Consider the following 26,105-nt stretch of genomic DNA (forward strand, 5'->3'; position numbering starts at 1 on the left):
CACTGAGACTTCATGTTTAAAAAGTCAGTGAATAGTTCACTGTTACAAAGTTGTGCAATTTTTCCCTACACAAATTTTTTTTTTTTTTTGGTGATAAATAAAGCTCAATCTCTCATCTATAGAATAGATGCAAATGAACACAGATTATTGTAATAAATCTAGTTGTATGAACATGGACGTAGCACACATTCTAGGTTGCTTGATTGCCTATTTACTGCACATGTATGTTCCTGGCAAATATTTTCTGTAATGACACAATTATATTGAGTGAAGTCGTATCCCTCAAACATTAGAGCTGCAAATTACTTTTCATACCAGTCTTGTCAAGGCAGACAAATTAAAAGTGTCTTACTGTACTGACGATTCCACAATCCCACAATTCCACAAGTTTGTTACGCATGTACAAATGTATAGTATTGCAGCAATCCCCACGAAATATCAATTTCACATGGCACTACTGTGAAAGGCTAACAAAACATGCTTTTGCACAGGTCTCACTGCAACTCTCCATAGACAGCAACATAAATTGTCAATGACACGTCCCCGTTCCGTTCATATTTGAGTGACATATACATTCAAAGCAGATCATGACCAAAATGCACCTGCATATGTACAACACATTGTACTAAATCTGAACAAAATCTATCCATACATGACTGAGATTCGGTTCCCGAATTGTGAAAATACGCGATTTTGATGCATTTTCGACCTTAAAATGGCCATTATTCAGATATTGTTAAGCGGATCATGAAACAAATGCACATACATGTATCTATTTGTGACATGATGTACCTTGTGTGTGTGAAGTTTGAACTTGATCAATCCAGACATGTCTCGGATACGGATCCAGAACTGAATTCTTTAAAACAAAAATGGCCGCCAGTCGGCCATTTCAAACTTGATCCGGAAAAAAAAATGATGTGCATCAAGGTCTTATTATGTTTAATGTATGTACCAAATTTGAACGAAATCCGTCCATGCATAACTGAGAACATGGTCCGGAATGGTGAAAATGTGCGATTTTGATGCATTTTTGGCCTTAAAATGGCCGCTTTTCGGCTATTGTTAATCGGATCATGAAAAAAATGCATGTGCATATGTCCCATTATAATGTGTGATGTACGAGTGAAGTTTGAACTTAATCGGTCCATGCATGTTCGAGATACAGGTGATCACGGACACACGCACGGACGCACGCACGCACGGACACACACAGGGCAAAACACAAGTCCCCATTTTCGGACTACGTCCGAACGGGGACTAAAAAGCAGGGCAGTGTTCATTACACATAGTCAAAATACAGTTTCCTCCCAAGTAAAGTAGCATAGGATTTCAGCTAACTTACATAACAATAACATATGCTAATTTCTTCTAGTGTGTTAATTGTTAAGCTAAATAACACCTATTGCTCATCCAAAAGTGAAGTTGGGAACTCTTACTCTATTATCTATAATGCAGTGTGTAGAATTCTGGAATACTGTAAAAGGATTAAGCATTCAATGGGTTTTAATTTTGTCGACTGGAAAATGCACCAAATTAAAACCCAGTGAATACTGTAAAATACTTATTTTCGCTGGAATTAATTTTCGCTGAAAAGGCTTTTTGATTGTTTTGTATGGAATTTATTTTTACTGATTTTTTATTAGTTTAATGTGAAATATAGGAAAAAATAATATATTCACTGGATATTATTTTCACGGAATCATCCCTTCAGCGAAAATAGCAAAAATAAATTCCAAGCGAAAATAAAGTATTCTACAGTACGTAAAATTTAGCATAGAAAACATTATCTAAATGATAAAACTGTGAATTTTAAACCCACTGAATATGCCTAAAGTTCAGGGTTCTCCCCAGGGCTTTTTAGCGCCGAGGTCCGCGGCGCTATACCTGTGAATCTCGGCGCTTCACTTGGGACCTCGGCGCTATGTGTTCCCACCTCGGCGCTTGATTTCATATTTGACATGCCAATATCAGATGTGAAAAAGCTTTGTTCGCCACGCCGGTCGGCGCCGACCGTCACTCAAAATTAGTGACCACCACGGAAATGCTTCCGACGAGGACTATTGTCTGATTGTTGGTATAATTACGTACCGACCGACACGCATCCTGCCAGTCGTGGATTATAATTTATAAACAATAGACCTAGTCGCACGATACGTAGCGGCTAGTCAAATTTGTGGAATTAGCACCTCTTTGTAAGTAAATACTTTCTGCGATAGACAGTCTTTAGATTGAAAGCTAAAATTATTTCAAAATCAATTCCACCTCGATATAACATGGTCAAATCGGAGTTCACGATCAGTTCACGCTACTCAAGAAAAAAACAACGTGTTTATTGCGTGATTTGGTAAAATACATTTGAACTGTTATCATTTCGAATCATGTAAAAACTCTTCTTTCAAGACCTAATTTACCTTTTAAAAATTGCAAATCACCTCTTTCGAAAGCTGTCATGCAGTTTTCAATTGAAATCGATGCCAACACATCGTGCTACGACATCGCTTTACTTCCGCAATGTAATTTTTATGATCACTACCATTCGGAAAACTTCGGGTTCTACCGGCATTACCATGCGGCATTTTGATTGGTTAATGGAATTCTTGACCCATCGGGTCAAAGGACACATGCTAATTTTTCACAAACATCATGGCGGGTCTGTTTTCTTTTACCGAAGCGATCAAGCGATCAAAAATAATCGCTCCCGATAAAAATAAGTCGGATTTTACTTACATTTCATATCAAAAAAAAAGAAGTAAAATTTGTTGAGGAATTATTGCTATAACTGGTGTATAACATGGCCAAGTAAGTTATGTCACGTCGTAACTTTGATGATCGTTTTGAAGCTTTATTTGTTCGCTCATTACTGTAATTGTAAACGTTTTAGAAGTTGATGGTACGAATAGTAAATTACAACAATACGTCAATTAATTACGTGATCGATTTTTTGAAGGAGAATGTTTTTGGAGTGAATAAAATTATGAGATTCGTGAACATAAATCTGGCTTAACGTTTTGAATGCGTTTCCTTCAACGTTTTACAAAACAATTAAATTGCAACAATAATGTATTTGTGTTTGTTTTTAGTCTGCAGCATTTGTATTTCGAGAATGTTTCAAACTCTTCTAAATTGTGAAACATAATGTGTTGATTCCATTAAAAAAAATATTTGCCCTGTGACTGAGCTCACTAATATTCATAATTGTAAATAAGTTCTGTTAATCAATGAAGAAAAGATATGTAAATGATATGCAAATTATTATGCAAATTAGCCCCGGCGCTATGCATTTTTTCTGGGGAGAACCCTGAAGTTGTAAATCATCAAAATTTAAACCCAGTGAATATTAGTCATTTTACATTCCATGTACTTTCATAGATGGCAGGTGCAGCTGGACAGGTTGGTCTGTGGTCAAGTAAGTCACATTTTAATAATCCCGGCAGTGTTCTCCCCAGGCCAAAATAGCGTCGCGGGCCCCGACGCAATCGGATTTGCCAGCGACGCTATGCGTTTCCTCCGCGATGCTATTATTTATCCCGTGATCTGATTTCTTCAGTCTCTCACAGACTGTAAAGTTTCCTGGCTAACTAGTTAAATCTACAAATGCATTGTATTAACGCCAATTTCCCGGGATAATCCCCTATTGTTTCTCATTGGTTGGATATCGTTTTAAAAAAACAAAGCAGTTCTATAAAGACAAAGCCGTAAGCCCCAGTGTCAAACGCTCTTTGCCAAACGTATATTCATATGCAAATGATATAGTCACACTTGGGGTCAAAAGCCACATGTTTCCGGTGTGTACAAAACGTATTTTCATTATTATTTTTAGAAATGTAGTCGTACTATTATTCCAAGTTTTGATTTTTGTCAGTATTTTTGATATTGTATTTGTTTTTTGAGATCAAAATGTGAAAAAATATATATTTATGATGTAAACAATTTTGACCTCGTGATTGTGAATTCAAGATGGCGTCACCCACGTAAGATCCAGCGAGCGTGAACTTCCCACTCGGATCGCATATCGTGCTCAGATTCGGATGAATTAAGTGAAGCATAATTGAAAATAATATATTTATCAAGAAATCGGGAATTCTAATCAAGAAACGTGTGGAAATTGGAGTGACACTTGTTTTGTTTTGTTTTATTTCCCCATATGACAAACAATATGTTAATTTATGCTAATTATTATGCAAATTAGCCGCGACTATGAAAAATTTCTGGGGAGAACACTGCCCGGCATACAATAAATTATTGGCTTATGTGTAGTTTTATTGGAGTTGTGCTTCTAATAAAGCAAATACAGTCAAACCTATGTTAACGACCACCTGTGCAGAGCGGCCACCTGCTCATAGCGACCACCTTAGTACAGTCCCTTCGCAATTTACACGTTAAAGACACTGGATATAGCGACCACCTGTCCAACGCGACCAGCGACCACCCTATTGTAGACCTATTCACACTTTAACCTTTGTATAACGACCACCAACATTTCCATCAGACTGTCTCAGCAAAAAGACAATAGCTACTTGCGAATCGCTAACAGGAAAGTGGCCATATGTTACGTTCAGATTACCGAGTACGCAATCTTTAAGGCTAATAGACAGGGGTACCATCGCAACTTGGTTTGTGAAGTTACGAAAAAGTAAAAAAAAAAAAGTTGAATATCATCTGAATGTAACGTCTAGAGACTGGAAAGATTTTAACAACAAATTAAAACAGTTTCATTCAAAGTTTGAAATGAAAAACTAGCTTGTTTCGGATCGGTACTACCCCCGGTATACTATCGATGCCCAGCAGGCCAGCGGCACTTCTGTGGACTGTCTCGCACATGAAGAGCAAATTCCCCCTGTCTCGAAAACAAAAAAAATGAACCAGTTTTATTAAATGAGAGATGTTTTATTTACCTTGTCAACATGAAATATCCAAACAAAATAATAAAACATTCGTTTATTTCGTTTTCATCGCGGGATTGCAAAATCCGACCTATTTTGGCCGCCATGTTGTTTGTTGTTGATCGTTATAAATTATGCTAATAAAGCTAGCGCATGGGCAAAACGTATTTTTACTGAGGGGTCATCTCGGGGTTATTCTCAACGAAAGATGTTTTCTATTTTGATCCTCTTTTTTTATAAACGGTAATATCAATATTTCGCAATCGAGAAAATTCGTTTGGGCAGTTTTGACACGTCGATGCTTGCAACAAATAACTGTAAAATTGCGTGTACGATCACCGTGTTTCATTTCCGGTTCGTTTGACTTTCTGATTCAACACCGAGAGTTGGAGCAATCGTTACGAGTTTGGTCAATTTTGTTTATTACCAATGCTTCTTCATTTTTAATGCTTGTTTGTTTTTTCAATCACGGCAACTTTGCCTGTGCATTTTGTCACAGTGTACAATCGACAATACTAACGATGGGACTGATTACCGCCTGTGATGGAATATGTGTAAGAGACTGGGGAATAAGACTGCTTGGCGAGAGTGTGAAAGTCCGAGCTGAAACGCCAATGCGACCGATCGTTGACAATTGTTCTTCTGCATTAAATACACCAATGAATCCATGGGCAGAATCACTTGGCTTCAGTGAATTTACATGATATAATTTGTAGTAAACAAGCAGCCTATCGGCTGAGATAGCTCCGCTGTTAGCAATGCACATTTCAATTAAAGAACTGAAGACATCATTAGAAAATGAACAATATGAATAGTATCAAAGCAATCGGACTTACAGTTTTTAACAAGAAGTCGAAAATATCACTTTTTACCAAAAATTACAAAAATATTCACCAAAATAAATTAATTAGAGAATTGAAGATATCATCACAAAACGAACAAATCTGAGAGAGGTCCACATGTAGTACCTATATATGTAATATCAAAGAAATTGGACTTGCGGTTTTTAACAAGAAGTCAAAAATATCACTTTTTACCAAAAATGACAAAAATATTCACCAAAATTAGAGAATTGAAGATATCATCACGAAATGAACAAATCTGAGAGAGGTCCACATGTAGTGCCTATATATGTAGTATCAAAGCAATTGCACTTGCGGTTTTTAACAAGAAGTCGAAAATATCAGTTTTTACCAAAAATGACAAAAATATTCACCAAAATTAGAGAATTAAAGATATCAACATGAAATGAACAAACCTAAGAGAGGTCTACCCAAGCTACATATACACCAAGTATCAAAGCATTTAGGCTTGTAGTTTTCAAGAAGAAGTCGAAAAAGTAAAACATTGACACGGATGACGAAGACGACGGACAATCACTCATATGATAAGCTCCGCTCGACAAAGTCGACAGCGGAGCTAAAAAGTAAAGCTGTGTAATTATCCAGATGAAAATGACTGACTTTTATTAAAAAAGACATTCATTGTAGGTTTGTTTTTATGTTTTGCTTATGATCTCCCTTAAAATTCCGGTCCTAATTAATATTCATGATTAAATGAATAAATTAGGCCATCTCCATATAAAGACCACCTGTCTATAAAAGACAGTTTGGCTCAGTCCACTGACTGTCCTTTATAGACAGGTTTGACTGTAATATATTATTGTCTTATCTGCATATCAATGGAAGTGTTTAGTATCATTATTGTATGTAAATGTTATGCTAATGAATGTCTCCACAGAAATATAACACTTGACACGCCCCTTTTTCCTGTTCATTTCGACTATCAGTGTTAATTGTTAAAATGTTCTGCTTGACTATTAAGCCAATAAGTCCTGTTCCCAATAAGTTTTCATAGGTAGAATACTGTCAAGCAAAAATAATACGTACAACTCAAAATTAAAGTCAAATCAACCATACTGACACCATTGGAAAAGTTGATTGACCCAATTAAGTTAGCAAAATGTATCAGCAGATAGACCAACAGACCATTTCTTTCACTACAAGATCCCACTTAATGCTGTCAAATGAAATGTAAAAACTGGACAAACAATGGTCATAGCATCATAGTGGCGTCAACACTTTACATGGGAATTGACAAAAGCAAACAAAAGTATTTTTGCTTACGATATTAATGTGTTATACATATTTGATGGCTACCAATTTTGCTGAAGTAAGACTATCACAACACCATATTTCCATCAGGAAGTTCAACATTTTGACCTTGAACTATAATTATAAGTAGTCTGTTTGCTAATATAGCATCACTATATACTTTTTTTACTAAAAATATTCATTGAAATTAAAAAAATTGAACTTATCACCACAAAATGAACAAAGGTGTCTACATACATGTATAAAATATTAAAGCACTCGGGCTAAGTTGATAAGAGACCTTTTATAAACTTGCATACAGTCCCCTATTAATTGTTGTTTTTTCAATAAAACAATATATTATGGGAATGTATAAATACACAAATTTCAAATATTTTCTTAATTAAAACAATTTATTGATGATGATTCATTGATGATTATCTAAAACATTACATCAAAATCGCCAAGATGTTTTTAAAGGGGAACTAAATAGAGACTAATTTGGTGTGTCTATTTATCAAGTTATGTATATTGATTATAAATTTTAAAAAGAAAATTAAAACAAATGATTATCTTTAGAGTTATGATGATTTAAATATGAGAAACTATAAACCTGCGAAAGACTTCTGTTTGCGCCATCTTGCCGTAAAAAAACGCCCTCATGAGGTATCAACAGGAAAGGTAACAAAGCATGACGAAATAGTATCTGATTAAATATAAACAACTTGGGGAGCCATAGTTGGCTGGACTGGTGAATTGACTTCTAGTTTAGGTTGTTTCGACTTTTAAGTTAATGTTATTTACAAGCATGTCAACCTACAAATATTATAGATGTGCGATTGATCGAGACAGGCATTTTTTTTTGTCTAACTGTCTAATAAATGCTGTTTCCAATACTGCACTGTGCGTGCAAATTATTTCAAAGTCTGGATGCTGGAGTATGCAATCTTGAGTTCGTAGGGTGGTGGTGGAAACATTTTCGTATTCACGGGGCTGCACTGGTAAATCATGGGACAAATGTCACAGACTTCCGAGTAATTTGAAATAAAACTATCATCCAAACAAGGGGCATCGTCGACAATATACTCTCATCACTCACACTGGACTGATTTAAATTTTCACAGTATACCGTACTTCCCTGATCATAATCATGAGGCATGAACACGTAAGGGAAAAGTAAGGGATGAGGCTTATACTCGAGGACCAACTCAGAAAAGATGATTTTGTTTTGGGGTTAAACACTGTAACCATCTTGCCAACAACGACAAATTATCCAAAAAAATTATTCATTCACCACGCCGGGCTGGGAAAAATACTTCTTTTTGAAAAAAAATGCGTCATTGATTTCAACGACACAATGAAGAAACAAACATGTTCATAACAAACACACATTTTATTAGAATACGATTTACATACCGTCTGAATTTACGGTGAAATAACGGGTAGGGTCTGTGGGGAAACAGTCGAAGGCATTTATCATTTTCTTCGTTTTGGTATGTTTTCAATCATACGCAAACTTTCAAAGCAAAACAATTTTTCACCATGAGGTTTTTTAGCACGATTTGACCTGAAACAACTTCTTTTGACTTAACAGGTCATGTCTTTCATTAACCAATCAAAATTGTGTGTCGTAATGATGAAATTTACCGATTATTGACGATGATTTTTTAACGCAATACGGAAGTAAATTAACGCAATGTTAAAATGTGATCTGTAGCACTGATTACAACGAAAAAAAACGATGATTTTTTCCTTAAAAACTGACGATTCGCAATTTCCGAAAAGTAAACGACGGTTAATAGTAATTGTGGGTAAACTGAGTGTGGAGGAAGAATTTAAGCACCTTTCACGGTCACCAACATGTTCAAACCCTAGGCCTGTCATGATAGTCTCAAAGTAAACCATGCACAATAACCAGGTACACGACTTAATGATCACATTTTTCGCTTTTCGAAAGCTACTACTCAAAGAAATGGGGATTACTCCAGAATTGCAACATCGGGGTTCATCCTGAGTAAATGACAAAATAGAAAGGATGCTAACCACGTTGCGTACGTCCGCCATGCACTCTGAAATTAAAAGCACAAACCAAACTACCATGCCAATCTTGATTATATTATGAAATGAAACACACTTTTTACACGCATATTTTAAAGAATATCGTTGACGCCCAGTAAAACCACTCTGGGCTTATAATTGTGAATGCCGTCAACTCGATAAATACCTAGTGAAAATAGAGGGATGGGCTTACGATCGGGGAAGTACGGTACTTTAACGCAATTGGGCATCTACTCTCAGAATACTGTGGTTCAAACGCATAATGCTCTAACCCAAGTTCTAAAAAGCACATTGTGCATATAAAAGTTGAGTTTATACTAGTAGTACACAATGCTTGGCAGCATGAACGGCTATGTACAATGGTGTAGTATACGAATGCGATCAGACACTAAAACGTCATAGCTTTGAAAAATACCCGGATGTTAAATATGTTCGTTCGTTATATATTCCCCTCCATGAATGGCCTCCATAGTGTTTAATTGCAAGCACTTCAAATGCATATCCAAGCTACAGTTATAATTAAAAACATAGTTGAACTCTGGTGACCTTGCCCTTTGTTATATAATATAATTCCCTTTATCATAGTTTGTTTCAATATAAATATGCATTGTCATAATTAATTTTGAATACAAACAAGTTTTGGGGTTGAACCAACAGTGGGGAATCAGTCTACCGAATGTCCTTAAAAGATGTAAATATCTTACAAAAACATTGGTGCCTTATTTGTTTAATTATTTTAAGGGACATAATTTCCAGCTTTCTTCAAGGTAGTTCATATATTTTAGTATAAAAACAAATGTCTCATTGAAAAAAAAAAGTGCTGCATTTAGATGTGAATAGATTCATAAAACATGCAAGATAACAGAAAATTTTAGCTGGCTTTAGTCCAAGTATTTTGTACAGGTGTCTGTCAAAAATTAATGATTCACTGAGACAAATATGAACTGCCTCATTGTGTGACTACTGTATTATATGAAAAGTAAAAAAAAACATCCTTTATGAATAGCTATCATGTTGCAAGCTCTGCTTTGTATGCAAATCAACTTAAATAGTTAGTTGGTGTCCAGTGGAGGGAGAAGTCAACAGTACTGTTGCCTCCTGAGAATCTACATCTTCAAACACTGCAATCTTTGAAGTGCGTTTTTAAACTAGTATTATAAAAACTATCATTCTGTTCTAATAGCTGAAACATATTCCTGTGAGTTTTCATTTGTCGAATGAACTGTTTGTCAAATACAGAATACATATATTTTAGAATAATTTTCTTTTTAAAATGTGGATGAAATGTTTTGCTTTTAATGTATTTTTTATGTATTGTTTTTGATTTGATAACTTTGAACTAAACAGATTTTCTATTAGCTTCAGATCTTGATCAAAGTTAGGCACCCAGTTCATAGCAGTGCTTATATTGATTTTCTGACATCTTGTTTTCTATAAAGATTTTATTGGTAGGTTTGCAAATGTGTATCAGACTGTGCAATCTCTCCATGAGTTGGTTTTGAAACCCAGTATGGGATTCTGAGATACATTACCAAGGATATTATTACAAGATAAATCATTTGCTTCATTGAACACATACAACAATGCATATTTCCACTGAGATCAGTGACCTTTGATGTGTATCACCAGTGATCAGTCAAGTAGAAACAGTCAAAATATTTTATCAGATTTTCTCAATTTTTGCATGATATTTTCATACAGGACATCTGTTGTTCAAACTCAGGGAAGACTTTATACTGATGAATAAGGTGACCAAGTTTGATAAAGTTTGGAATAGAATTAGTAAAGTTATTATGCACACAATAACAATTATTAACGACGACAACAACAATGACGACGACAACGCCGGACAAAATTTTTCCCTTAATATACCTTTCCCTTCCATCTTTGATGGTACAGGCAAGGTAACAAAATTAAACCACTGCAATATTATTAGACACTCAGTGGTCAATCCCAGTTTACAGACTGTATCCCAACAGGGTCTAAAACAAAATATTAATATTTGGTAAATATCCCTAGGACAAAAGTTTGTAGCTAAGCTCTGCGCTTTGGGCTACTGTTACATTTAATTTTGAGCATTATTAATATTAAATGATTGTGTCAAGTGAGAGTTGGGCAAGAAATGACACAGACAGACAGTGATATAACTTCAGTTCAGGTAGTTTTCAGAACTCAATAGAAATAAAACTATGGTCAACTAGGAATCCCTTTAAGTACTAAATTTCAAGTATTTTTTGACTAACCCTGAAAAGTGGCAGTGGAAACTGTACTTTTTTTAAGAGGTGATTCAATCGTTGGCTTTTCAGACGAAAATGCTATTTACAACTTATTGTTATTTGGAAACTGTATATTCACTGCCTGTCCTTCAGAGTAGAGTCCTTGTAACATACATCAATCACCGATCTAACTTGAATGCAAAGCGACAGCAAGCGGCAAATTACCAACTACCCATTCAACCACATTTAATTCCAAGTTAGAAAACAATTTTTGTTCTCATTCATGCAATATCAGACCTTACTTTCTCAGGCGAATGACCACTCACTTCGTTCTAAATCAAGTCCTGGAGGATCTAAATATCATTCTCCCAATCCACACTAGATTTCAATAGCACAGCTACCTAAATTACTCTCAATACTGAACAGCCATTTTTAGCTTCCACAACAGTTTCCAAAGGAACCGTACAGAGTATGATCATCAAACCAGGATTCACACAGGTAGCATTTCATATAACACGTATCTGTGGCAGAAAGGTTTTCAAGAGCAAGGGTATATGTAATATAAAACATGAACTCTGTTGACCCCAATGTTAATCAGGGTTTTAAATGTAGGATGTTGTTTTAAACATTGAAAAGATCATCTGGTGTCAAATTACAAAGTATGGTGTAGGTAATTATCCACTGGTAATCTAGGGTAGGATAGTACATTGTTCTCAGTACAAAGAACACAGTATGGCTACTTATTATAACTATCAAGGTAAAAAAGAAAAGGCAATCCTACTGACTTTAATCCTTCTCGAATCTTTTGTTTAATTCAATGTATACATCTGTTTTTCATCCAGGAGAACAGTTTAAACATCACTGCAGTCAGAAATCATTTGAACTATTATTTCCAATATCAAAACAGAGAAAACAATAAAAATCAAAGAAAGCTTAGAAAGAACTCCCATGTGCTGAGAGTATTGGAGACACATTAAATATAATTCGAAATTACTTAGCTGAAAACTAATTATGCAAATCAGAAAATTAATATGACCAGATTTGAGTGTAAAACTAATGAGGTCTGCGCAATGTAACAGAAAATCTATGTCTCCAAGTTTAATTGAAATGTGATTAGAACCAAAAAATTATGAATTATTATGCTTATTAGGGAATTAATATGAACAGATTTTTACCCCAAACTAATTAGGTTTGTACATTGTCCTAGAGCATCTTTGTACTAAGTTTCATTGAAATGGAATAATTAGCACCGTGAAAACTCCAAAATTTCGACCCCTCTAAAAATTTGACCGCCTATTTATTTGCCGGGTTTCGGTGTTTTATTTACCTCCAAATTTTCGACTCCACTAAAAATTGCCGACTCATTCTTATTCGAAAATTGCGACCAGTTTTAGTTTTCCCCCAAACGAAAAAAAAAACCGATGTGAGCGTTCAAACGGGACCTTTCTCAAAGGCATGAATCCGGGTTTCTGATTGACTGAGAGATTTTTATTTTATTGGTAACGAAAATATATTCTAAATAAACGAAGTTTCAAATAAAAACGAACACAAAAATCTCGGCATGCTGCGTTTCTGAATTGTTGATTATTACTGTACTCAGTAGTGATTATAATAATGTACACAAAATAAATTTGTTGAATGGTTATGAAATACAAATAAAAGTCAACTTAGTTTCATCGTAAGTGAATGATTCCGGTCTCGTATAAACGTTTGATGCTGTAGGATATCCGCCATGTTCTCTTAGGTCAAATAGGTCAAATCGCTAATTAACCAATCAAAAAGCTGGATGTTGCGAAAACGGCATGATTTTTTTTAAATAAAAAAATTAGTTGTTTTTAAAAAATAAACTGGTCATCTGAAGAATAATTTAACATTGTTCACAGTGATAACAGCTCATTCTCGAAAGGAAGCTTACCCGCTCACGCTAGTCACGATAAAAATCATACTCGTGTACTCTTGAATAGACAGACGTCAATGACTACGGTAAAACTTAGACTCTATTTTAGCCGGCAGGATTGATTGAAATGTCCGAAAAATGACGCCAAAATACACCTTAAAAGTCCCATTTTATTTTCTTAAATCCCATTATATTTTTTAATCCAAGGGCGAATTTACGGCAGAATTTGGTCCCTCAAATCACCGGTACGGTGCTCAAATAAGGGACACGTGAGCTTTGATTCTAACCGGATACATTGCACTGGGTCGGGGAGATCGTTTGCTAAACTTCCATGTATCTTTTGTCCAATGGGTACCTGTACTTCGAACATTCGCAAGTTTTCCTAGGTAGTGCGAGACAGCTTTGTCTTTTGACCTATTAGTTTTGTGCTGACCTCTTCTCCGCGTCTTGATGTTTTGTTTTGCTTGTCATAATACTCACTGATTGATGACTTTGTTTAGATTTTGAGTTACAACTTGGCCACGACCTTTGCTTTTACCGTGAAACATGAGGAAGTTTACGTCAATTGACGGACATTGCATTTTTTAAAAACTAATGAAGCACACTGTCTATCATCCCCATTTTTTTTTGCTGATTTCTATTCTGAAAAATTCGACTGTCCGAAAATGCACCTTAATTTTGACTCTAAAAACACGTCACATTTCTAACACAAATTATTTAAAACCAGTCGAAATTTTGGAGTTTTTACGGTACTTTAGATATCAGTGTGAAAGATTAAAATTGGTTAATTATGCAAATTAGGTAATTAATATGTACAGATTTTAACCCACAATTATTCAGGTCTGTCTATTGTCCTACAGCATCCATGTACATTCATTGATATGTGATGTATAGTACCTGAGATATCAGTGTGAAAGTTGGTTAATTATGCAAATTAGGTGATTAATATGCACAAATATTTACCGGAAACTAATTGGGTCTGCATAATTCTAGATTCATTGAAATATGATGATTAGTACTTTAGATATCAGTAGAAAAGCTGAAAATTAATTATGCAAATTAGGTAATTAATATGCACAATTATTTACCCTAAAACTAATCAGGTCTCTGCATAGTCCTAAAGGATCTATGTACCAAGTTTCATTGAAATGCGATGATTAGTACTTGAGATACCCGTGGAAAAGCTGAAAATTAACTAATTATGCAAATTAGGTGATTAATATGCACAAATATTTATCGAAAACAATCAATCTCTGCATAGTCCTTGAGTATGTAAGTACCAAGTTTCATTGAAATGTAATGCTAACTACTTATATCAAATGCTGAAAATTAATTAATTATGCAAATTAGGTAATTAATACGTACTGATATTACCATAAAAACTATCAGGTCTGTGCAGTGTCGTATGACATCTATGTACCAAGTTTCATTGAAATGTGATGATTAGTACTTGAGATATCAGTGGAAAAACCGAAAATTGACTAATCATTATGCAAATTAGGTAATTAGTATCCACGGATTATTACCAAAAACTAATCAAAACCTAGCATTAGTTCAGAGCATCTATGTACAAAGTTTCATCAAAATCCAATGAGTGGTTGTTTAGATATCAGTGGAACAGTCATGGAACCACTAAAAAATAGCTAATTATCATGCAAATTAGGTAATTAATATGCACGGATTTTTACCAAAAATTAATCAAATCTGCGCATATGTTCAGAGCATCTATGTACCAAGTTTCATCAAAATCCAATGAGTGGTTCTTTAGATATCAGTGGAACAGTCATAGAACAGCTAAAAATTAGCTAATTATCATGCAAATTAGGTAATTAACGAGCATGGATTTTTACCAAAACCTAATCAAATCTGCGCATTGGCCCAGAGCATCTATGCACCAAGTTTCATCAAAAACCGATGTATGGTTCTTGAGATAGCAGTGGAACAGTCGGACACACATACACACATACACACACACATACACACATACACACATACACACATACACACATACACACATACACACATACACACATACACACATACAGACACACTAACTGCAAAGACTCCCATTTTGTGCTTCGCACATGGGAGTCAAAAACAAAAATCTTATGTTACTGATATCTGAAGTTTTAGTAAAAAAAACATGCCAAAACTGAAAGCCATTTGTGGTAGGTCTGCTAAATTCTAAGTTCAGTGTGTGAAAGGTTGTTTTATAGCAGGCCTGTCAAAACAAAATGTTGCCCTTTTTCACCCCGTTTCCCAGTAAAATCTTCAAACTGATGTTCTGGATAAACAATGTTATGTACTAAAGTGTGTCAATGACAGTTATAATTTTGGAGATGTGGAGGAAATTATCCAGAGTTGATACATTTTACCTAGTCAGTACTTTGTGTATATTGTTAGGATGTTAACAGTATAAACATTTCAATAGTCATGTTTTGAAGGTTCTTTAGAAGCTATGCTAGACTGCCTGCTGATAGTGTTGGTTTCAGAATTGTGTTATTCTTTAAGAGGACTGGCACAGGAAGTAAAAAACAAAAGACTTTTGTGACAGCATGGGGAGGCGGGAGTTCATTTAAAAAAACATAACTCTTGTTTGTGATTGGTCCTGGTGTCATTTGTTGCAAATGCTGTGTACACATAACACAGCTGATGCTTCAAGATACTGTTTTGAGAGTGTCAGAGTCAAATATTGGTTATATTACAATTGTAGTATTGTTGCGAGTCACAGCCACACTTTGCCCTACCATGTTGTGAACACCATGTGTAAAATGCATTGTTTGTTTGCCCTTGACAGTTACAAAGTCAACTTAAGTAGCCAATCACAATATTGAATAAAAAAGTTTTCTACATTTTTTTAATAAACATTTTTGACCAAGACCTAGAGGTAAGATACAATTGCACTTATTCGGTTAAAAATTTACAATTTTTTTTTTAGAAAAACTATATTAAAATTCTGAATAAAATATTCTACTCAACTCTGAAAACAAAATAAATCAGGAAATGTTTGGTTGATGATATACCTTGAACATTACAAACTAAAAACTGTCATTTGTTTACCTGTTGCACATGTGTTTGATACGCTGACACAACGATTAATCCAATAGTTCGTGACACTCAATAGTTCAGGAATCCGTATACTTAAAATCAAACTGTTTTTAAAATATTAATTAATAATATCGATACTATTATTTCAACACATACCAAATGTGTCCCCATAATGTGCTGTAACCAACAACAATACACAAGTTTCGAGTTCTGCAGTTACCTTAGAAACTTGAACACTCTAGTGTGAAAACGTTCCATAAGTTTCACTTTGTGTGTTTGTGTGTTGATTTCACTCCATAAATGTTTGATAGCTCATCAGAATGCAGGTAACTATGTAAAAAATTGTGCAAGCTAGAAATCTAACCCCCCATTCTTGCCCGGATGGCACTCTTCTATTGAGATAATGGGTACAACATAAACTAAGCAGTTTTAAGAATACGGAATAGTGCACTTACTTTAGTTGAGTGTTCACCAGATATTGCCATGATAATGGGGCATGATTATAAATTAACATTTTTGAAACACTTCACAAATATGCCAGAACACAAGTCATTTAAATGATTTACAATTAAAATCTTAATATAAATAAAGTTGATGTACACATAACTTTCTTCAGCTTCTGATAACGACAATCTCAACCTGCCTGCGTCACTTTACTGTGGCTTTTCTGAGATTTATTGGAATCGCAAAGATGTTTATTGCCTGAACAAAGGCCGCGTTGAGTTATTTCGATGTCACAGCATTTATATAGTCAACTATTTTTGCATTTGTTTACTTATTTGTTTGAATTAAACATCATGAACGATTAACTACATTAAATTATGTTAAGGGACATCATTTGCAAACAAAGACATTTAAAAAGCGAATGTGGATAACTTTTTGGAAAATGCATCTTTAATAATTTAACTGAAAATTAAAGTAACTTTGTCAATAAATGTAGCAGGAAATAATGAAAACCCACATGTGTCACGCGTGCACCCTGGATTTATACAGGTAATTTCAAAGCATAATAAAGAGGGTATTTTCATTAATTCAATGCAAGAATAGAGTTATCTCTGTTGTCAAAACAAATTTTTGTATTTGACAATAATTTGTATCCCAATAATTTTAATAAGATATATTATCAAACAAAATTATTTAAACATACTAAAACCAAGAATATAAATTGCTTTTTACAATTTTACCTTTCTTGGTTTTTATAGCCAATAAACTTCATAAGCAGTAATGACTCAAAAAATACAATATATATTTTGACAGTACAGTTCCGCATGGTCAAAATCAGGACTACAGCAGTACCTGCATACAGTGATTTTGTTGAGAAAGTTAGTATAGTAAATATGTGATTATCACTAAAACATACACACCACACCTATTAAAGCATGCTATGTATGAATCATGTTTCCGTTCAAGGTCATGGACGCTGAGCTCTCTTGTAGTATTATTGCAATAATAGTACAATCACCCTGTAACAAAAATGTCAGAATTCACAGTGAAATGAAACATATCAACGAAGTGAATAGCAAAACTTACGGTTCTGACTCTAAAGATTGTAACTTCGCCACATAGTTGGATGGGATGTAGCCTTCCTTGCGACCTATGACAGACCGAGCATGCCACCAATCGCCGATGCTATCGTTCAAAATTTCCAAGTGATCCCCTTTTGCAAAACTCAAGTCTTCGGAAGTACGAGCTTCATAGTCAAATAACGCTACAAACAATTTTAACGGTGAAACAGGGGGCATAATCTGCTGAGGTGGCGGTGCGGGCAGTTGAGACTGAACCGTCGGCACCTCGCCATTTCTATGATCCGAATCATGCACTGCTGTGCCCGCTGTCGGCGCGTCCTCCCGTCCAAAACAGCCCCCCATTTTAACGAAGTTGGTCCAAGTCAGGAAAACATCGGCGTTTATACACACATAAACAAATTTCGTTGAAATAACTCTCAACCGTTCAGCGAACACGATATCTTCGATCAACCATCAGGAAGTACTGGGCACCTCAATATTTTTCTTCAGATTACCGAGCTCCTACCTCTTCACACAGTAAACAATTTTAAATGCTTTCCAAAAATATAATCCTACAATCGAACTTAACTGACAGTACTGGAGATTTTCCTTTGTGAAATTAAAGTAAGCTTATTTCAGATTTAAAGCTAAATTGAGGAACACCGACGAGAGAGTAATTTACCGCTAAAAGCAACACTAGTAATCTGACACAGAGTATTGACATCTACATACGCCCAAGTGAAACGTCAGTCGGGCGTGTGCTGTAAAGGGTGATAACGATAATACTGATTGGCTGACGACCGAGAGATCGAAATAGTGAAAATAAATAAACGAATCAGGGAGCCGGTTATAAACGAGCAAAAGTAATGTCTTCGGGATACGTCGGAAATTCTCGGAACAACATAGCGACTTCCGTTGTGGGAAAAAGTGTACTGATAAAAACGTGTAGATGAATCAGACGCCCTTGTTTTTCAGACGTCACCCACACAAGATGATTGGCAGTTGTTGGTGCGTAAACATATCATCGATATGTATTGTTATCAATGAGTCTTAACGCCAACCCAACTTAAAGAAAAGTTCACACTCTGACCTTTATTGTCGGGTGATTTTTCGGGTTAACATGGGGGCAAATAAATCTGCGTGTGCTATTCTTACCGCTTGTGGCGCTGCTCAATTTGTGAATCGCATACTGTAAAATACTTTATTTTTGCTTGGAATTAATTTTCGCTGAAGGAATGATTCAGTGAAAATAAAATCCAGTGAATATACCGTTTTTCCTATATTTAACATTCAACTTATCACAAATCAGTGAAAATAAATTCAATACAAAACACCCAAAAAGTCTTTTCAGTGAAAATTAATTCCAGCTAAAATAAAGTATTTGACAGTATCCAGTTATTATCCATTATAAATACTCATGTTTCTCATATTGGTAATACACAATATTTTCGTCCTGATTGGCACAGTTTAGGTTTTGTTTTTACAGACAATTTTTTAAAACTTCATACATACATTTTGTTTTGCTTCGAAAAGAAAATGGCTGTTACTAGAATTACGTGTGGTTTAGCGAGCTAAATCCTGGAAAAAAGAACTTCAAACAGATCATTTTTATCACAGATTTCATGCTGTTTGGTGATAGTTCCTGTTGCGTGCTATGAAAATGATGTTCTTTTATAGACTTTTATGCCATTTTGGCGTCACACGTTTGTGTTACGCAAGTCTATGGAAGATACCTTAGCTCTTCTGTATCAACAACCATCCTAATGTCTGAAAGTAGCAAATTTGATGACATCAAATGTATCAGATATGAGTAAAATACCATCACAAAGACTAAAGACTGACACAAGAAGAGCTATGGACATACAGCTATCTCAGCACATGCTATCTCAGCACATGTTATCTTGTTATTAGTTATTTAAAGGGGAAGTCAAGCCAAACAACATAATGTTCCACAATGAAAGAGCTCCACAAATGTAGGAGAATGCAATTAACAGTTTTTGTATATCACTTTTTCTAGATATTTGACTTTTCACCAATATTATGTAGTCCGCCATCTTGATTTTCTAGCAAAGGATTGTGGGTAAAGTATGACATCATATCCACTGTTGTGAGCAATTGAGAAAATGCTTTCATCTATAACGTGAAAAATACTGACGCGAATTTGTTCAAATTTTCGGTGTGCATATAACTCATGTATATCATTATAGTAATGGAAATTAGAATGTTACAAATGCACATAAAGTGAAGATATTGCCACAAACGTAAAAAAAAATAAAAATCATGTCTAGTCGTTGAAAATAGAATGGTACTTTTTAGTCCCCTTTTTGTGGTCAACAGGTTATATATCCAAGGGTTTCGTTAAGAGCCGGCCCTATGGCCTGCTATAAGCCCAAATTGGCCGTCTACTCTCTGCCCTCTCGACCGTCTACGCCGGTCTCACTGCAGCGCTTTGCACTGCTGAGAACCTTTTTATTTTTTTTTGGCCTGTTACAGAATGATGGCCTGCTATTATGTGCATTTGTGAAACCCCTGATATTACCTATATAACCTACTCACATCGATAAATTGTATACAATATTAGGTAATTTGAGCATTTAGTAGAAAAATACAAAAATGAATATTTTCAGTACTGTTGCTATGACAATTATTTTATATGCAAGTTTGGCACTGGTACATGTATGCTACCATGTTCTAAACTTTCAGCCAATTTTAAACCGGGACATACATACGATATATACATACATACATACTGCACTGAAGGCCTTATTTTCACACTGGCATAGGAGTGGGTTTAAAATTTGTGATGGTGACAAAAGATGCATTAAAGGATGATAAATGAGGGCCAGAGACTAAATTAGCTCCACAAGAACTAAACCTCTCTGTCCATCTCCAGACCTAGAATTTATTTTCTACATATTGATCTGCCATTTTCATTTCTGGTGAAATAAAATCTGTCTTTCTAGAATATTTTAACTTCTGCGACCTGTGTCTAACCATTTTCTCTTGGATGTATTTAGTGTGCTTACTAGTCAAATATCCAAATTCCATTCTGCTAAAAAAATTTATACAAACTTGCATTAACTTATTGAGTGCGCTTAATTTTATACCAAAATGTCATGGTACATTATTTACCACATTTTTAAAAATTAGTTTACATTTTTTTTCTAAATTTTGCACCAAATAAATTTAATAATAAATTTTCTTTGCAGTAAAGTAATAGTTCATGTTGCATGTTTCCATGAAAAATATTTCTGAAGGAAAGAAAAAAATTTTAATATACTCGCCTTGGTGATCCAGTCACTCATCTGTCAATAGTATTTTAAGTCTGCTTCCTTATAGTTTTGGTATCCGACTTAGCTTGTCACCAACTATAAATACTGGAATGTCCAAATATTGTGGTGGTTGCACTCAAGCTGTTGGGTTTAGAAAGGTTTTCATATTCCTATGATTCACATAATTTCTATACACATAATTTCTATGGTCAGCCTGAAAATATCAGTATCTAACTAAGTTTTAGGGTTGTGCCATTGTAGTGAATTCACAACCCACTTACAGGGTTACCTACAACCCCTATTGCGTAATGATAATGGTCTGTTCCATTTAGAGTGTTTAGCAAGCATAAGTGGACTGTTTATTATCATTTTGTGACAGTTTAGTGACAGGTTCAAAGGTTGAGCAAATTGTTCCAATTTCTAGTACAAGCGGCTATAGAGATTATTACAGGAAGTAATATAGCCTTGAGTGTGGTGAATCTCAGACTTGTTACAGATATCAGGCAAGTATATCAATCAGACTGATAACCAGCATTTCTGGACCAGATTAGTCTACCAGGAATTGACTGGTAGTATAATTTTGGAACTACAGAAATGTTGTTTCATACAGTGTACTTAGCTGTAGGCAGAAATGGTGATTCCCACATTTATACAGGGGGGGGGGGGGGGGGTCTGTTGTATACTGGTTTTATTGCAGCACAAATAACACTGGATATATGACAGGGTGATGAATTTACTGTTGATCAAAGTAAACATCTACTGGGTGGGTGACTCGAACCAATGCATGTTCTGCTCAGCCATATGACCCCCCCCCCCCCCCCCCCCCGAACAATATGCTTAAAGCGGGAGGATCGTCATCTGCGCATGCGCGGGAATTGAGTCCCAGGCGACGGTAACACACACTAAAAATGCAAAGGCTCATGGGTAGACGCTTGTTTGTAGACAATGACATGCTATGGCCAGCTGACGTATGTGCAGGTGAAATCTCATCTGCTTCAACAGCTTATGCCCAGAGACCCAATGGAATCTCTTACTTTCCTATGTTAGCAACAACTATGAGTTTAAAATAATACTAGTCTTTTTAGTTTTTTAGTTCATGTTTTTGAGAGAAATCCAGGGTTAGACACTCACTCACTCGCTCATTGTTTTAATGAATGGAAGGATAAGTACCCTTGGTTGTAATTCTTTATTAGGAAAAGAAAGGGGAAAATGTTCTGAGATGTGTGCTGAAAATATGACAGGCATGTAAGTGAGAGGATGTACCAATTTTAAGTTGTATATCATCAAATCATACAGTATCTTTGCCTGCACCCATACCAGAAATTTTGTAAGAAATACTGTGGCTGAGAAAAACTCACAAATTGTGGTTATGTGAATTCGAATACAAATCAAGAACTCGGTTTGATTGAGTAATAAAGTTGCTAGTTGTACACTAACGTTTTTGTCAGTTACAACTATCACAGGCGTGCAGACACACATCTCTGTACAGGGTACATATACCTGTCCCATTATCTCCATTCATGACTTACTGTTTCAGAACATTGCTATGTAAATGTTTCTATATTCAATTCAAAGTGATGGCAAAAAGAGACGACTATTGCAAAACGTAGCATGACCAGTAAGATTTTAGTTGGGATAGCATTTTTTCATGTTTGCTAGCCCTATTAGATAGTGATGAATTTTCTTGACTGTCTAACCCTGGAAATCACCTGAGTACATAAGTTGAGATGTTTATAATGGGTAAACAATTTGAAATCATGGGGGAGGGGAAATGTTTGTTTTTTTGTGTTTTCTTATTTGTTCATTTTTCTTGGATGTGGGAACATTTTTTTCCTGCAACACCTTGCATAAATTTTTTTTGGGGTGTCTATACCTTGCAAAATTTTGTTTTTACAAATCTTCCAGCTACCCCTCCCCCATCCCTTTGAGTCTCGTATTGTTCCTACCAGCAGGTTTATTTTATGAAAGTTTCATTGTCATTCTAAATGAGATAACCCTTTGAATGCCAAGTCAACTTTTGTTGCTTTTCACAATTTTTTTTTTTTAAATTATAGCAAATTATATTGTAAAAATTGCAAAATTGTAAATTGAGATTGTAAGAAATATATACATAAAAATATTCAAAATGACGCCCGTCTGTCCACACCGGTATCTCAGACATATCCTTACTACTATACTCATGCATTTGTTTTATGTTCAAATAGCGGCCATTTCACTACCATTAATTCATAAAATCACAATTCTACAAATTTGAAACTAGATCTCAAGTGTATGTTTTTGTTCTTACTTGGACATGTATTAGACATTAGGGGAACTAGATGCATGTCCTATGCCCCGTCATTTTGGTTCACAAATTGGACTCAAAATGGCCAAACGAATTCAGTTTATATACGTCATATCACACATATTCACAAACATTTGTTTCAAGAGCCAATTCAAGAAGGCCGGCTGGTGGCCATTAAAAATCGAGCAATGTTGTCTTTCTAAAATAAGATCTTGGTTATGCATGAACATATTTTATTCCAATTTTGTTCCAATTCCATTGGTCATCATGGGACCTTGATGCACGTCATTTTGATGAGAACCAAAATGGACAACTGGTGGACATTTTCTTTTAAAGAATGCTTTTCCTTGCCATATCTTTGATTATGTTCAAACTTCACCTATGCTAGACTTGCATATTATCCCTTGATTGGTTTTTGGTATTTTTCAATAAAATATTGAGTGTTATCTCATTCAAAACTACCATAAAAAGCCAACATATAGAGGAACACATTGAAGGTACTGTGTAGTAATTCTGTGATTAACAATAGCATTTTCAATTTATATTCCATGAAAACACGTCTTGTTGCATTGCATTGTTCTGTGTCTGGTTTAGCACAGACCCTAGAAACCAAGGATGTGAACATGCATGCAACTGTAGATATCCCTTTCATGTAGCCATATAATTAGTTATAATTCCCTACCCAATTCACACCATAGGATGGTGGATGCTTCATCCTCTCCTGTTCCATTAGCCAAACATGGCTGCTAGGGTGTAGCTACACAAAAGGAGCCAATTTGTGGTTAGAATATAATAAGATTTTTATCAAAAGTGAATGGCTCGATCAGTCAAATCTATTGATATGAGTAAAAACTAAACACTGCGATGGTAACAGTTTTTATTTCACTTTGAAAACAGGGAAAGGAAACAAAAAAAGGACATTTTTTCCTGCAAGTAACCAAAACTGCCTGGAAGTAAGCAATGGCTTATCAAAACTTTGTATTTTTATAACAAGTGTATTTTTATCATATATATAGTACTGATATAGCCCAGTCCACCTGTTATACTGTGATAAATATGAGTATATTGACACAGTATAACCAACAAACATATTAAAAATAGAAAGGTAACAGGTGTTTCATATATTAAATCTACCAGTTATAAGCTTTAATGGGATTAACTGTACTGGAGATTATCTACATTGCACACAGGAAGTTGGATTTTCTTTTGTCTGAAAAACGAGATGATATCCATGTTTTCTATGGTCTATTGTTTTAGTGAACTGCACGTCTCTATTCTTGCTTGTAAATAAAATTTTATTTTACAGTGATAATGATATTACCATGTTTCTTTAAAATTTTGCTGAATGATAAAATCTGTCACATTTACCAAACAGATCGTATATTTCTCATTTACAGGCAGGGATCATACATACATCATATTGTAAGAAAAACCCCCTGGGTTGCTAGGTAACCAACTTTCGCGGGACTTCAGCGAGTCCTTGCTGGCGGTTCTCTGCAATGGCCTCTAGCGAGTAGTACATTGCTGACGAGCTCCAAACTACTTTTCCTACTCGTCTTGTTGTCAACCAACAACCCCTTTGAGTCCACGTGATTACTGCATGGGCAGGGCGTGGCAGTGTTCTTGTTAGGAAATCGTGCCATCACAAAATCGCTACATATTCAACGATTTCCGTAATAATATCTTGCTTGACAATATTTGCACCCATCCCACTGACCTTTCCTGCCCTCAGTACATTTTGAGATGGTGTTACTCACACTAGCCACTCATTCGATTACAACAATGAGAGATGTTGACTTTTTCTTGACAACAACTGCTCCAAATGCTTTGATGTTTTATATGTAGACACCTTAAGTGGACCTAGTCAGATTTGTTTATTTTGTGACAATACTAAATTTTGGTAAAAATTGCTATTTTCAACTTCTACTTTAAAATGGCTTGCCCAATAACTTTGATTTTTTATATGTTGACACCTTCGGTGGACCACTGACAGATTGAATCATTTTGTGACAATGAGTTTAATTTTCTAGATTTAGTGACTATTTTTTGTCATTTTTGGTAAAAAAAAATTGTCAACTATTTAAGTATACACCGAACTATCAGTCAACAGGCTGCTTGTTTATCTAGTTTTCCACCCTGGAATCTTGTCAACTTTGATATACCCCATTCTGTTTAGAGTTTACCGTCCTTGACTCCATCCATAGGAGCAACTCAAGATACGAGGCAGACATGAATCAAACTGGATATGTGTTGTGATTGAGGTTCGTCTTCTGCATGACCCTAAATGTCTTACATCGTGGTACTTCTGGGGAGACAAATTGACTATCAATAATGACAATTAGTTTTTATTAAGTTTGAATAGTTGTTGTCGCTCAGCGCATGTTTGAATGTTGTGTTAACAAAAATGAATTTTACACACATGGAATAGAATGAAATAGAATGGAATAGAATAGAATAGAATAGAATAGAATAGAATAGAATAGAATAGAATAGAATAGAATAGAATAGAATAGAATGGAATAGAGTACATTATTATCACCATAAAGAAAGTTTGAAATTTTTTGGCATATATATGATAATAATGATTTGGTTAGAAAACAAATGGATGCCAATGGATTTCTTTGTGTGTCCCCCACCCCCCCCACCCCTATTTTGCCAAATTAATAAACTATTTATTTTTCATGTACCTATTTGTGTTTGTGTCATAAATACGGAAATAGTTTTTTTTATGCAGTGTAAGACAAGTTGACTTAAGGTTGACAGTGTCAGGTAGTACCAGTGTGTATGCAAATTAGTCATACAGTTCTTATTTCCTGCTTGGCTTTATTCATAGGTAGTCCCACTGA

General features: G+C 35.1%; 2 protein-coding genes across 2 annotated transcripts in view; one reads left to right on the forward strand and one right to left on the reverse strand.

The window, feature by feature from the left end:
* LOC100375556 (tyrosine-protein kinase Src42A-like) overlaps window positions 1-18,460 on the reverse strand; it is a 39,975-nt gene extending 21,515 nt beyond the window's left edge. Inside the window, exon 1 of the mRNA XM_085493434.1 lies at window positions 17,729-18,460. Coding sequence (XP_085349560.1) covers window positions 17,729-18,066 — 338 coding nt within the window. The 5' untranslated portion in view covers window positions 18,067-18,460. The remainder of the gene's footprint in view (window positions 1-17,728) is intronic.
* A 158-nt stretch (window positions 18,461-18,618) lies between these two features.
* The window catches only part of LOC102802095 (glucokinase regulatory protein-like), a 35,950-nt gene continuing 28,463 nt past the window's right edge, over window positions 18,619-26,105 (forward strand). Inside the window, exon 1 of the mRNA XM_085493431.1 lies at window positions 18,619-18,711. The gene's annotated coding sequence lies outside the window, so the exon portion shown is untranslated. The remainder of the gene's footprint in view (window positions 18,712-26,105) is intronic.

Source organism: Saccoglossus kowalevskii, chromosome 18, assembly GCF_978046115.1.
Source record: "Saccoglossus kowalevskii chromosome 18, keSacKowa6.1, whole genome shotgun sequence".
Taxonomy (NCBI): domain Eukaryota; kingdom Metazoa; phylum Hemichordata; class Enteropneusta; family Harrimaniidae; genus Saccoglossus; species Saccoglossus kowalevskii.